This window comes from Oreochromis niloticus, linkage group LG23, assembly GCF_001858045.2.
Source record: "Oreochromis niloticus isolate F11D_XX linkage group LG23, O_niloticus_UMD_NMBU, whole genome shotgun sequence".
Classification (NCBI taxonomy): domain Eukaryota; kingdom Metazoa; phylum Chordata; class Actinopteri; order Cichliformes; family Cichlidae; genus Oreochromis; species Oreochromis niloticus.
In genome coordinates this window covers 42,414,035-42,427,586 of record NC_031986.2, presented here as the reverse complement: position 1 = coordinate 42,427,586, position 13,552 = coordinate 42,414,035, and the positions used below count along the sequence as shown (strand labels likewise).

At 41.8% G+C, this 13,552-nt stretch overlaps 1 protein-coding gene across 1 annotated transcript; it reads right to left on the bottom strand.

The window, feature by feature from the left end:
- Positions 1-567: 567 nt before the first annotated feature.
- Positions 568-11,989, bottom strand: s1pr3a (sphingosine-1-phosphate receptor 3a). Its single transcript, XM_003439829.4, has 2 exons — positions 11,535-11,989; positions 568-10,830 (listed from the first exon to the last, which is right to left on the bottom strand). Exon 2 carries the CDS (start codon positions 10,720-10,722, stop codon positions 9,523-9,525), a length of 1,200 nt encoding a protein of 399 aa, XP_003439877.1. The 5' UTR covers positions 10,723-10,830; positions 11,535-11,989; the 3' UTR covers positions 568-9,522.
- Positions 11,990-13,552: the final 1,563 nt, after the last annotated feature.

The following is a 13,552-nucleotide window of genomic DNA, read 5'->3' as shown; positions in this document are numbered from 1 at the left end:
AAACCCAACAATCATATGACCCCCTATGAGCAAGCACTTTGGTGACAGTGGGAAGGAAAACCTCCCTTTTAACAGGAAGAAACCTCCAGCAGAACCAGGCTCAGGGAGGGGCGGGGCCATCTGCTGCGACCAGTTGGGGTGAGAGAAGGAAGACAGGATAAAGACATGCTGTGAGTGAGAAAAGTGACTGGAAAGGAAAAACTCAATGCATCATGGGAATCCCCGGAGCCTACGTCTATTGCAGCATAACTAAGGGAGGATTCAGGGTCACCTGGTCCAGCCCTAACTATATGCTTTAGCAAAAAGTAAAGTTTTAAGTCTAATCTTAAAAGTAGAGATAGTGTCTGTCTCCCGAATCCAAACTGGAAGCTGGTTCCACAGAAGAGGGGCCTGAAAACCCCTCTTGAAGACAAATTAGATGTTTGCAAAAATGGGATGGAGTCTCATTGCTGCTGTCTGGTAACAGCACTGTGTGGTTAAAAACTCACGTTAGGAAAGAGACGGTTTCTACCAGACACATTTGGGATTATTCAAAAGGAAAATTAATTAAGGCTATAAAAATGAAAATTTAAAAATGGAGCCAAAGATGTTAGGTTGCACTCTATAACCTCTGCATTACCCTGTAATCAAACCAGTGTTTTTAAAGGGTTGTCTTGTATATTTTTAATCACGATTAGTGGTTCCTGACCTGGGGAAGAAATGTGGAAGATTTGGAAACAATAAAAATCTGATTTCTGCTTTGCAACATTTTTTTTAATTTCTTACTCATTTTGATTTTCTTATTATGAAATACAATTTTCTTTGTTTGTTTGCAATTTACCTCCTTTGGAAAAGCTACTGGGGAATGGGAAATAACAGACTAACTGCTTACAGCTTAGATGTGCATCCTGTGAGTAGTTCTAACACATCGCTGTTAGTCGCGTGTAATAAAGGTTAGGAACCACTAATGTAGGTGGGGAAAAAAACCATCCAAAATATTCTGATTAAGAGCATTGCTGATGAAATTATGTACAATAGGCTCCTTTGCAGCAGGAGAAAAGAGGCACAAAGGACTTGGCAAGATTGCGTGCTTCACATACTCAAACACACACGCACACACACTTGCTTTCCTTCATCCATTAACAGCAGGGTTGGGAGGGAGAGGGTGAGAACTAGGGGTGAGGTGTGGCTGAGGAGGGGTGAGGCAGTCCTCATTATTTGGGCTGCGCTGCAGTGAAAAGCACTGGGATTGCTTTCATTACTGAGCCAAATGAAATAGCAGAGGCTGATTACCCGCGTGACGGAGAGAGGAGACGAGCTGGATCACCCTGTTTTGGGGAGAAAGAGTGAAGGGGGGAAAAAATGGGAGGGAGGGAGATGAAGAAAGTGAGGAGGAGCAGGAGGGATGGGAGGGAGACGCAGCCTGGCTGTACTTCCCCAATAAGACTCCAAACAAGTGTGCGCGTGGGTGTTTGTGAGTCTAAGAGTGAGACGGTGACATTAAGGGGAGGGGGGGCTGCTTCAGTCCCATTTTTCAAACAAGCCTCCCTGGGGAGGAATATGAATAATAACGACAGCGGCAATGCAGCATGTAAAAATCAAACAAATATTCCCACATTTTTCTGGCTTTTGTCTAGCGCTTAGCTGCTCTCTGCTTTGAAGGGTGTTTCTATTCGAATTTTATTTTGTTTTTATCAGACAGAAGCTTGCCTACTGTTAAGCTATATTTTTATGAGCACAGTTGTGAAGGTTGGAAGAAACGGCTCCATCCCTTCAGCAATATCCAATAATTCTCTGTGTGTAAACGGAAAAATGTGTGTCTTCCACTGTGTCTGTCTGTGTATGTGTTCATGTGTGCGTGTGCGCGAGCGGCTGTCATATCAGAATCAGAATGTGTGTAATGTCAGATGTGGTGGGTGTCGACGATTATGCGGTGACGGCAGCTGTTAATCCATCAGATAAGCTTGGAGGAATGAACACCTGTGATCACCTCAGAGCCAGACAGCATTTTAGGGAACCACATAACGTATACACACACATCCATGACATACAAGTACCCTGCGAGAAGAAGTATTCAGTACATAAATGGCTTTCTTACAGAGTTGTAAATAATAAAATGAACCTTTAGTTCAGTTAAGATACCTTTGTTTCAGGGTCAAAGTCTTGCTGTTGTAGTTTTGTGCCTATGTCAAAGTGTCACCAGGGAAGAGGTCTTCAAAATCAGTGACAGACGGAGACATTTTAACTTGAATCTGTTAATTGCGTTTCCATAGTATCTTTTATCACACAGACACACACAAACATGTCACCTGATTGCATCATTAAGGGATGCTCTCAGGTTCACTATCACAGGAGGCGTTAGACAACTTTTTTACACAACCTGAGTAGCGACATTTAAATTGGATTCCCATTTTAACATTGTCTTCCAAAGCTCCTATACAGTGTTTAAATGCACAAAACCAAGTCTTTGTAAAAGCCTGATTGTGAAAAGAACACAAAGATGTAAATATTTTGGTTATTTTACGAGACATTTCGGTGGGGACTAGGTGACCCATCTGAATATTACAGCATTTAAACCAGGACCTGATGACAGACTCAGACATCTGTTGTGTTTAATGAATGTTAGGTAGAAATATTTATTCCATCTCCAACCCCAAGTTGCCTTGGGCTTTAACATTTATGAGATGCACACTTTGGATCTTCAGCCTCAGTTTCTCTTTCGCACAATATTGCACAGAAACCTCCAGGCTGTTTGCATGCACAGAGGCAGGGAATTAGCCAGCTGTGCACACAAACTCAATGCCACAAGTGAGGGACGGGACATGCATGTCAGACTAAGAGGCCGCCATCCTCCCTCTCACTTAAACCCCTATTCCAGACATGTTAATCCCTACAGTTGTGGCAGGCAGGCGTACAAGAGATAAATTGGAGGTCAGTGTGAGCAGGTGTGTGTTTGCCATCAGAGCCTGCCAGAAGACTGCAATCAGAGAAGGCTGGGTGAGGGAAGCAGCTGCTGTTTTGGGGGGTTTTGAGAGGGAAGGAATTTTGAAGAGATTGCTTACCCACTCCTGCCACCTATCTGTTCAGCTGGCACTGAATGGCTGGTTGCTCAGACTGATGAAAACATGACGTGTGTTCATTTAATCAGGTACTGTATTTAATTTCTCTTTTGCAAGAGAGACCCGAGTACTACAAAATAGAACAAAGATGAGCTTGTTTAACACACCACACACAATCATACTCAGGTTTAAAATGCACACTCACTGGCCATGGAGTTCTGGTGACTGTGCAGGACATTTGAGATAATTTGAGCTTTGTGACAGCCATCAGAACAAGAGTACACTGTGGTCAAAAAGGGCCAGCAACAATAATCAGGTAGGCTGTGGTATTTAAACAATGCTCATTTTGGTACTAAGAGGCTCAAAATATTCTGGGAAAATAACCCCCACACAATTACATCACCACCTCCAACCTAAACTGCTGCCACGATGGAGCCATTCAGCTTGTTCATGCCAAATTCTGACTCTACCATCCATATGTTGCAATTAAAATCAAGACTCATCAGACCAGGCAACATGTTTCCGTCTGAACTGTAGTCTGAGTTTCTCATTCTCAGCTCACAGGAATGACACACAGTGTGGTCCACACTGTAGTCCAGTTGCTTCATTTTTCCATTTGTGCTACATTCAGAGATAATCTTTTGTCTACTTTGGTTGTAACAAGTGGTTATTTGAGTTACTGTTGTCTTCGGATCAGCTCAAAGCAGTCTGGCCATTCTTCTTTGATCTCTGGAGCACTGCCGCTCACTGGATATTTTCTCTTTTATGGACCATTCCCTGTAAACCCTGGAGAGGGTTTGTGGGAAAATCCCGGCAGAAATATTCGTACCAGCCAGTTGGGCACAAACAACCACAGCACATTAAAACTCACTTAAATCTCCTCTCTTCCCCATTCGGATCCTCTAAAGTTCAGCAGGTTGTCTTGACCATAAACGCATTAAGTTGTTGCCATGTGATTGGGTGATTCGATATTTGTGTTTACGGGCAGTTAAACTGGTATACCTAATTATGTGGCCGGTGAAATATTAAATTCCATTTATGTGGCGCAATGCATTAGACTTCAGACTTTCTAGGTGTGGTATTTGTGTGGTGTCATGACAGATAAACTGATAAACTGGAGATATGATGTCCTCCTTCAGCTTTTCTGGGAGGCATTAAAATATTACTTTAAAAAAAATCTCCGGTTTTTGTTGCCTGCATGTCGTGTAGTTTGGGTGATGAAAACAATATCAACTCCTGCAAACAGACACAGAGCACAGATGAAAAATACTTCAGACTGTTTTTGGACAGCTGATCATGACAGAATAAAATATTTCCACTATCAAGCGCAGACATGATGGCTAGGAATAAAGATAAAAATAGATGAAAACAGAGTCTCTATTCTCATATGAAAAATATGTGTGTGTTTGTGTGCATATATGTATATATATATATAAAATTTTGGTAAACCAGTAAGTAAGTCTCAGCATTTAATCAGACATAAATAGGTCATTAGGTAATTTCTCTAGCAAATATGACTGTTTATGTGAAAATGTGCTGTTTTCTTTGTCTCTGGTTTTTACCATTCACACTGTATTAAGCCAATAGGCTGTTTAAAACCATCTAAGCAGGCTTTGTAAAATGGAGATGAGAATTTTTCTGTTATTTTCACACAGTTTGTAGAAGGATTAGTACATTAATCAAAAATCATTTAAGAGCGAATAATTAGTCGCAGCCCTATAAGCCACAGAACTGGCTCTGTGCTCATGTTTGATCAGATATTGTCTCATGGTTGTCCAGTATATTAAGATGTTTTTGTTGATGCTGAGAAACAAAAAGTAAAAAAGAAAAAATGACTTGGCTGAGATGATAAAAAAAGGCTGTCAAATTCAACTATTCTGCTTTCATTCTACTTGATCAGCACTAGACAGGAGAATTAATGGCAATGGGGTGCTGAGGGGAATGCTGGGAGGAGTGTCCACCAATCCAAATCTCAGCAAGCTCCTCCAGATATCCTCCTGCAAAGTGACCTTTGCCTCGGCTCCCTCGGCCTCATCCCACCTGCTCCCTAGATAAAGCCCCGTGATCCTGGGGGGCTTATCACCAAAGTCTGCTTGAGTCTTTGCTCTCTTTGTTCCACGTGTAATTACACTGTATTGAATTGGGGAGCAATGGAGGTGAAGGTAGGGGAGGAGAATCATCACACACCAGATGAATGATTCCCTCCTCTGGTGAGAGTGGTACAACTCGGCTGCAGAGTAGGGAATGGCTTCAACTCGGGGGCTCCCAGCGTGAGTGGCCGCCTCAAATGGGACCCCTCGCAGCTCTCGGCCTGGCTCCACTCCACCTCCAAGCTACATCAAAAAGGGACTTGAGAATGACAGAAGTGCTTCATACTGGCACATTCAGTGACTGGACCAGATGGAGTCTTTGTTCTTTCTCTGAAACACGCGGCGTGCACACGTCTGTGCACAAAAACGGGATGTGTGCAAATGCACACACACGCATGCACACTTCCTCAGCACACAGCAGTATAAAGCCAGGATTGTGATGATGGGAGGGGGTGTGATTCTCTTGTCCTCCGTTGTGTTCACATTAGTCATATGCAAATAAGCATTGTGCACGGAGAATAACACAAATCCACCATGTCTAAATCCTTAAAGAACACTAGTCATGGCTATTTAGTTAACATGATTTATTAAGGTGATTGACCTAGTTAGCACACAGACCATTTATGGTGTTTGCTTCAGGTACAGGAGAAATTGAATCTGTTATAGCTTGGATTTGAAGAACAGGATTATTATAAAAAAAACCATTTATTCACTTTTCTACTTTATGTCTTCACAGTCCCCGAATTAAGGCCCCTGGGCTAAAGTCATTTTCTTTATCTGGGCATAGATGTGGGGCAAAGAAAGAAGGCTTGTGGATTAGAAAATGATGCCGACATGTGCAACATTATGTCTTTCATTTCCACCTTTATAGAATGGCTTTTTCTCTCTTGAAAAATAATGACTGATGTCTGCTTCTGTGTTTGTTAAGAAGGTTTTGTACAAAAATCCTTATCAGTGGCAGTAAGTGATGTTAGGAAACCACAGCTGACATATAATGTAAGTTATTATAGGTTTATATTATTATAAGTTTGCCAGCACATCTCCAACACTGTAAATAAAGCAGGTTATTTCAAGAAAATGCACTTGGGTCAACCAAGAACTGGCTGTCATTTCAAGACAGACTGACATCTTTTCATGACTTGCTTCTAATACGTTGATCCAAATACAAGGTCAGAATGAAAAAAGGGCTTCTAAAATCAGCTGGAAACTGTAATTCACTGTACTTTCTTAACTGCTCACAGTACATACTACACACTTCCTTAAATAACATTTCAGCCAACACCACTACAGTTAAAAGAAAATCTTAGGTTACATTTGTAGTAATTTGTAAATGTCAGTGTAGCTCTGTTCTGGGACCTCCCCACCCTTTTTCATAAAGCATAATGAAAAACATAAGGAGCTCACCTCCCCACTCTGGAGGCAGCTGCAGGAGTGAGATCACTAGCAAAATCCCAGCATAGAACTGAGCAGTAAAAGGGGTGGAATACAGGTGGGTTGCAAAGTGGCTTGCAAAGCTACCACAGCTCTGGGCAGGTTAAGTCTGCATGGACTGTTTCGCTGAGATTTGCCAAGTGGAATGTCTCAAACAGCTTCAGCTGAGCCATCACCTGGTGCTTGGTGACACTGAGATCAGCTGATCTGCACAGTTTGCAGCTGATCTTCGCTTTGTTGCCTTTTGTGAGCTGTTAAATATTTTGGTCCCTGTAAAAATCCCACATTGTTGTAATCTTGACCACCGTGATTGTGTTGCTTCTATTTTTGACAATTCTGCCTATGATTTTTTTCCAAGTTATTTATTTATTCCTTGTTTTTCATTGTATTGTCTGTATTTTGGAGTAGCAGTCCATCTTGCTGTCGCATTAGGGTATTTGTACATAATAGTGCCACAATATTTAGTTTTCTTTTTTTTTGCCATGACATTAAAAGATTTATCTCAAACTCCAAACTTTATATTAAGGGGGAGATGAAGAATAATCATCCTTTTTGGAATAGCTTTAATTTAACGTGTTTTAAATATCGCTGGATCCCCTTGGTGAAATTTCTGAGAGTGAAATTTTCTATTATTCTGTATGTTGCTTATTTTTATGGATTTTTATTTATCTTCTTTTCTTTGCAAACCTATTTTCAAACCAAAAAAAGAAAGATTTAACAGAACTAAAATAAGGATGTGATTTAATAAAGCAATGGTGAGGATGAAGCGAAGATTGGGTAAACTGCTTCAGGAAACACAGGATAGACTGTCTATAAATCACACTACACAGCTCAACGTTTGGACATTTTCCAGTGTTCCACGTGGCATAAGGCCACGATCATCCCCAGCTAATTCAGAAAAGAACGTGTTCAGACATTTCTGACAGGAAGCAGTCAGTGACCTTTAAGCTGGAAATGTTCGGCCGGTATTGCGTCCTCGCTGTCTCTCTTCATCAGAACTGGAAGTGCAGAGCCGAGACACATCCTTTAGCTGAGGCAAGTATAAAATGCCACTCTGACAGCACCTGTCTGGTCTCGCAGTGCAGTAAAAAGATCAAACTCTGCTCATTTGTCAGCTCAGTGTAAAAGTACCGTTTAGTGCAGCAGTATTTTAGGACAAAAACAAACAAATTCTTCCCTTGTCTTTAGTTATCAACGTCTAGAAAATACATTTTACACCTTGTGCTGCTTACACATCTGATTATAATCCGTTATACTCTGCCAATCAAATCATTTACACAGGTATCACTCTTTTTGTCAAAGAAACCCCCTAAATGATTTCCCCAGAATTCATACAACACCTGGACTGTTTTTCCACAGTAGCCGTAAGTAGTACGGCTTTTATCGGTAAGTGACCTCACTGACTGGAAAGATCTACTCATAATAAGGATGAAGAATTTTTTTGCATTATTCATCAGCGTCTGAACCATGTCTGCATGTGTAGGCGTGTAAGATAGCAGGAATGTGCTCCCATTAGGGTATTAAATGAGTGCAGCAGGTTAAATCTGATGACATTTCTCCTCTCCTCTGTGAAAAGCAATTAATAAACCAACGGCAAATTATACCGCACATTAATAAATGTGTGGAATTCACGGCTTAGGCTTCAATAAGGATCTTATGAAGGATTGATAGTAGTAGAATCTGCCATTCATTTGGCAAAAGGTTATTATCATCGGGTTTTATGACTATTCTTTAGCAAATTTATGCAGCTGGCGATCACAGTGACAGCCTGGATGAGAGGAAGGGGATTCGGAACGAGCCCCTGATTCCATAAAACAAAATGACACATGAAAATCGGATAAAAGGGAATAGAATTTTATTTGCTATGTAACGAATCAGGCAATACATCACCCTCAGCATAAATGTAATTTACAGTCTACAACTTTTTCACATCCAACACTCGTATTTACTAGTGGTTAGTTGATGGGCAAGTGGTTTCTAGACGTGCTGATGAGACCCTAAAATTTTCATGATTGTCGCTATTAGCCAGGCCGATTTAGCTCACAGTGTAGCTTCTGTTGACTAGATTAGACTGATGAAAAGATAAACCAAGAATAGTAATGAACAGCTGAGCCTGAAACGTCCACGAGTTGAATCCCACAAATTAACACCACCTCCTGCAGCACTACCATCAGGGCACACTTTACTATGTTGCCCACTAGTGGTAAGAATCAACTACTAGCAGTGTCATTTTTCCTCCAACCTTGTTGTTGTTGTTGTTGTTGTTGTTTTTGGTTTGTTTATGCACATCACAGCCTGATGAGGCTGCTAGTCTGGCACTAAACTTATAGAATAGGTTTCTCTCACAGTGCATTGCAAATAATCAATAATAAAGTGAACAGTAAAGTCCTAGTACCATGATGGGTTTCATGCACACAAAGCAAAAAAAACAAAAAAGCAAAAAACAGCTGTGTAGTATTAAGGTGGCAAACGTTTTCACAGAAAATAAATAGTCTATCAAGTCAAGTAATGAAAAATGCAGGTGTTTGAAGATTTCCTGCGTATAGTACATGCAAAAAAAAAAAAAAGTGCAAGAATTTGATCATTTTTGCTTAAAATGACAGGATAAAAAAAACTAAACTCAATGACAGACAAAACACTAACAGAGTAAATCATACTTTACGGCATCCCCAGTCACAATATGAATTCAGTGTCGAAACTCTCCGACGCTGTATTCGAGTGAGTCTAGTGTTGGAAAAGACATCTGAGTTCCTGTAAATAGTGGCTTTAAAAGATTTTCTTTGTACTATGATTCAGAATCAGATGTATTTGGTTCCAAATGAATGTCTGAATTATTTTATCAATACTTCATCTAACTCATGCTACCCAAACGATATTGTACAAACAAAAAGTGGCTGGTAGCAGGATTATATCAGACCAGTCTGTTTCTGTGTAACTGTAATGCCTCATTTAGGCTTTTCCATTTAAAACTTGTTGAGGGCTGGCAGCGCTCCCGCCTTGACAAGTACAGCTGAAAGCAGGTCTGCTGGCCCTGAAGGATGGGGCACGGCAGTGGCGGAGGGATCTCCGTGCTTGTTGTCTGAGTTCACAGGTGTGGGAACCTTTCCTCTGTTCATCGTAGACTTCCCATCCCCGCTGCCCCCTCCTCCACCCAAACTTGTCTTGCTGTTTTCTCCTGTGGGGATGATTGTCCCTAGGTTGGGGTTGCCCACTGCAGGAGTCCCGGTGTGCTCCATGCTGGTCTGACAACAGCACAGCAACCGGAAAAATGCGCTTCTCATTTCTCTGCTGGACAGAGTATATATGAGGGGGTTAAGGGCAGAGTTGAGTACAGCAAGGGCAATGAACCAGTCCACCTGGTAGAGAACAGGGCACTTATCTGGACTGCAACCAACATCCAGGAGGAGCAGGAGAAACAAGGGAGCCCAGCACATGACAAAAACCCCAAGCACAATAACCACTGTACGAAGCAAGGCCAATGATCGCTCTGAAGGCCGGCTGCTCACCCTGCGGCTACTGGAGGTCACCAGACGGTAGATCCTGATGTAGAGTATAATGATGGCCACCAACAGGGCACTGAACACACTGATGCAGAAAGCAATATAACTCTTAGCATAGAGTGGCAGCACTGTGGAGCAGGAAGGCAGATTGTTTAGGCAGTTCCAGCCCAGGCTGGGCAGAGCACTCAGCAGTACCGACACAAGCCAGCAGGCTACCAGCAGTGCTAGAAGCCGACCTCGACCTGCTGTCTCGCAGGGGCGCAGACGCACCATTGTCATGTGCCTCTCGATCCCAATAGCCAGAAGGCTGAAGGTGGAAGCGCTGAGGGCTACAAACATGCTCCCTTCTCTGGCCAGCCACTGCAGTGGCGTCAAGAAGAAGGTTTTACGTCCCGAGGTAAAGATGTTAACCATATAAGCCACCCCAGCCAGCAGGTCTGACAACGCTAGGTTTCCAATGAGAAAGTACATACGGCTATGAAAGCGCTTATTCCTCCAGATGGCGAGGAGAACTGTAATGTTCTCCAGAACAATCAGCACGCAGATGAGGAGCAGCAGCACCATTTTACAGGCCCCGCTGACGCGAGGTCGTTCCCACTTTCCCGAGTGGTTGTAGTGGATGATGATGACAGGATTCATCCCCTGCTCAATTTGATTACTCATACTGCCTGGCCCTTCTTGACCTTCCTCGGTCACACAGCAGAGGGCGGCACAGCACTGGACACAGAGGTAAGGGTGCTCAAGTTGGCAGAGTCACATCCTTTGAGGAGCCTGTCAAGAAAAGTTAACAGATCACGTTAAAAAATTACTAGTTTTTCTCTGAGCTTAGGAACTAAAGAAGATTGTTCTATAGAAACATCAAATCTGCATTGAAAAAAAGGAAAGTATTACCAGTTTAAAGCTATGCAACTAAGCAAATAAGTACATCAGAACAAAAATTCCTTCAGACAAGTGTGACAAAGACAGCAGTGGCACCTACAAGTTAAATAAAACACAGTCTCATGAAGAAACTGGAAAAAATCAGATGATCTAAACTGCCAGTTCTCTTGTTCTATCCACTACCACTTACTTCAAGTACTTACAATTTTAGCATTATAATTGAATAATGAGTCTGGGGTGTGTTCATGTCATCATTTATTATTATTTCTTTCTTTCTTTAAAAAAAGACAAGACTTTTATAAAGGTCTTTAAATGATCCAGAAATGCCCTCCTCACAATGACGATGAATATAAAGTAAGTTCCTTCCAGTTTCAGAAACAAGGCACAGTGTTACAGGCAACTTCTTTACAGAAGTAAAAAATGCCAGAGGCTTAAATTGAAATCCTGCCTCTGCGTAACTTTCCTTTTCCTGACTTTCCTGTTTTGTGAAAGTTATCAAAAACGACACAGAGCTCGTGCATTGTTAGCGCACAGTCTTTGCGCAGTCGGTGTGTTTTTCTTCGCTCCCGCAACAGTATGCTAGAAAGTTATCCTACCTGTCAGAATGACGGGGCTCGCTTGAACATCCCTGCAATGAGCAGATTTACAAAAATGTCGAAGTTGTTGTTTTATTTATTTTTTCCTCTCGTGCGTAAAGATCCAGAATTGGTGCGTTCCAAAAAGGTGATATACTCGATGTAAAATTAAAGTTTCATGTCCTTGTCCGCTTAAAAATAGCAGTAAAGTTGACCTCCTTAATATCCACAGTAGGTTCTGTCCTAACTTTCCAGCGTCCTCTCACTTTGACTCTCCAGCTTCCAGCTTTGACTGTCCCGGTCTCACCCCTCCCAGCCAACGGGGCGGGATTTTCCCTCACCTCTCCATTTGGTTTTCACCATTAATTATGAGTCAGGAGAGAGGTCGCAGCCACGCGAGTCATTGCGCTACACTTTTGAGCCGTGCAGTGTGAATGATACCGTTTATTTTCCAAGTGTAGGTCAAAGCGATTTGTTTTTGTTCTCCGTGGTTAAAGGACAGCTGACTATTTCAGAGAAGAACGTCTAATTTGTTTCTTCCAGTGTGTCATAAAATTGCTGCTCTTACTTGTTGCAACACATGTAATAGATTTTGCCCGTTGGGCCTTAATACGCCGCTTGCATTACATCATTGTAACAGCCTGTTGTTTTGATCTTTTGATGTTTACCAGTATAAACTCATATTCCTTAAAAACACTGGAAATGTTGCAGGGGGAAATGATAAACCAAAGTTTATCACTCTATCCAAAGGTTAATATTTCGTTTTCATAACACAATCAGCCATGCATTATGTGTTTATCTGTGGAATATTCTCCTCCACTGACAGGCCAAGAAGTTGCTGGAATCCACTCATTGTTTTTCATGCTCAGATAAAGGATCACTGAGTCCCTTTAGTGCTCTAGGAGTGTGAGATAGGTCAGACCTCTCCCATTGGAGCCAACTGGAAGGATGGAAAAGGAAGAGTTACGCATTTCTTCTCCTTTTATGAACTTACTCTGAACAGATAAGATACTGGGGTATTACGTATCTGGGTGTCATCTCTAGCTTGTGGAGTTGTGACAGTTTGGTCATTGCAGAAAGGTCCATATTGGCGGAAGGTTAGGGATGGATTTGTGAGTTCCAAAAAGGAGATATACTCAATGTAAAGTCAAAGGTTCATGTCCTTGTCTGCTTAAAAAGTAGAAAAGTTGACCTCCTTAATATCCACAGTAGGTTCTGTCCTAACTTTCTAGCGTCCTTTCACTTTGACTCTCGAGCTTTGACTGTCCCAGTCTCATCAATCCCGGCCAGCAGGGTGGTATTTTCCTTCAACTCTTCATTTGGTTTTAACTATTAATTATGAGTCAGAAGGGAGTCAGAACAACATTCAAAGGGAAAAAACAAAAATAAAGTTGGACATAAGTAAGAAGGTAGAAAACACTATGGCAAGTCTTATCATTATTGCATAAAACCACTTTATTTGGTGTACCAAATAAGTTTTAGGTTGGACCCCCTTTTGCCTTCAGAACTACCTTAATTCTTCATTAATCAAGGTGCTGGAAACACTTTAGAGATTTTTGTCCATCACACAGTTGCTGCAGATTGCTGATAGGAAAGTCCAGTTCCACAACATCGGGTCTGTCAAGCCCATTTCAGTAGAGTGACTTTATTGTCATGTTCAAGAAACCAGTTTGAGATTATTTGATCTCTGTGGCTTGTCAGAAGATGGGTACACTGGTCATAAAGTGGCAGTCCCATTGATATCAAGGTAACAAAAATGTGCCAACAAAATATCCCCGATAGTATTACACCACCATCATGAACTTGAACCGCTGATAGAAGGCAGGATGGATCCATGCTTTCATATTGTTTACAACAAATTCTGAAACCGGGACTCATGAGAGCAAGCAACATTTTTCCAAGCTTCTATTCCCTAACATTGGTGGGCACGTGTGAACTGTAGCCACAGTTTCCTATTTTCAGGAGTGGCTCGTGGTGTGGTTTTCCCTGTTCTTGCTTCAGGGTTCAGAGATGCTGGTTTGCATACCTTGGTTGTAATG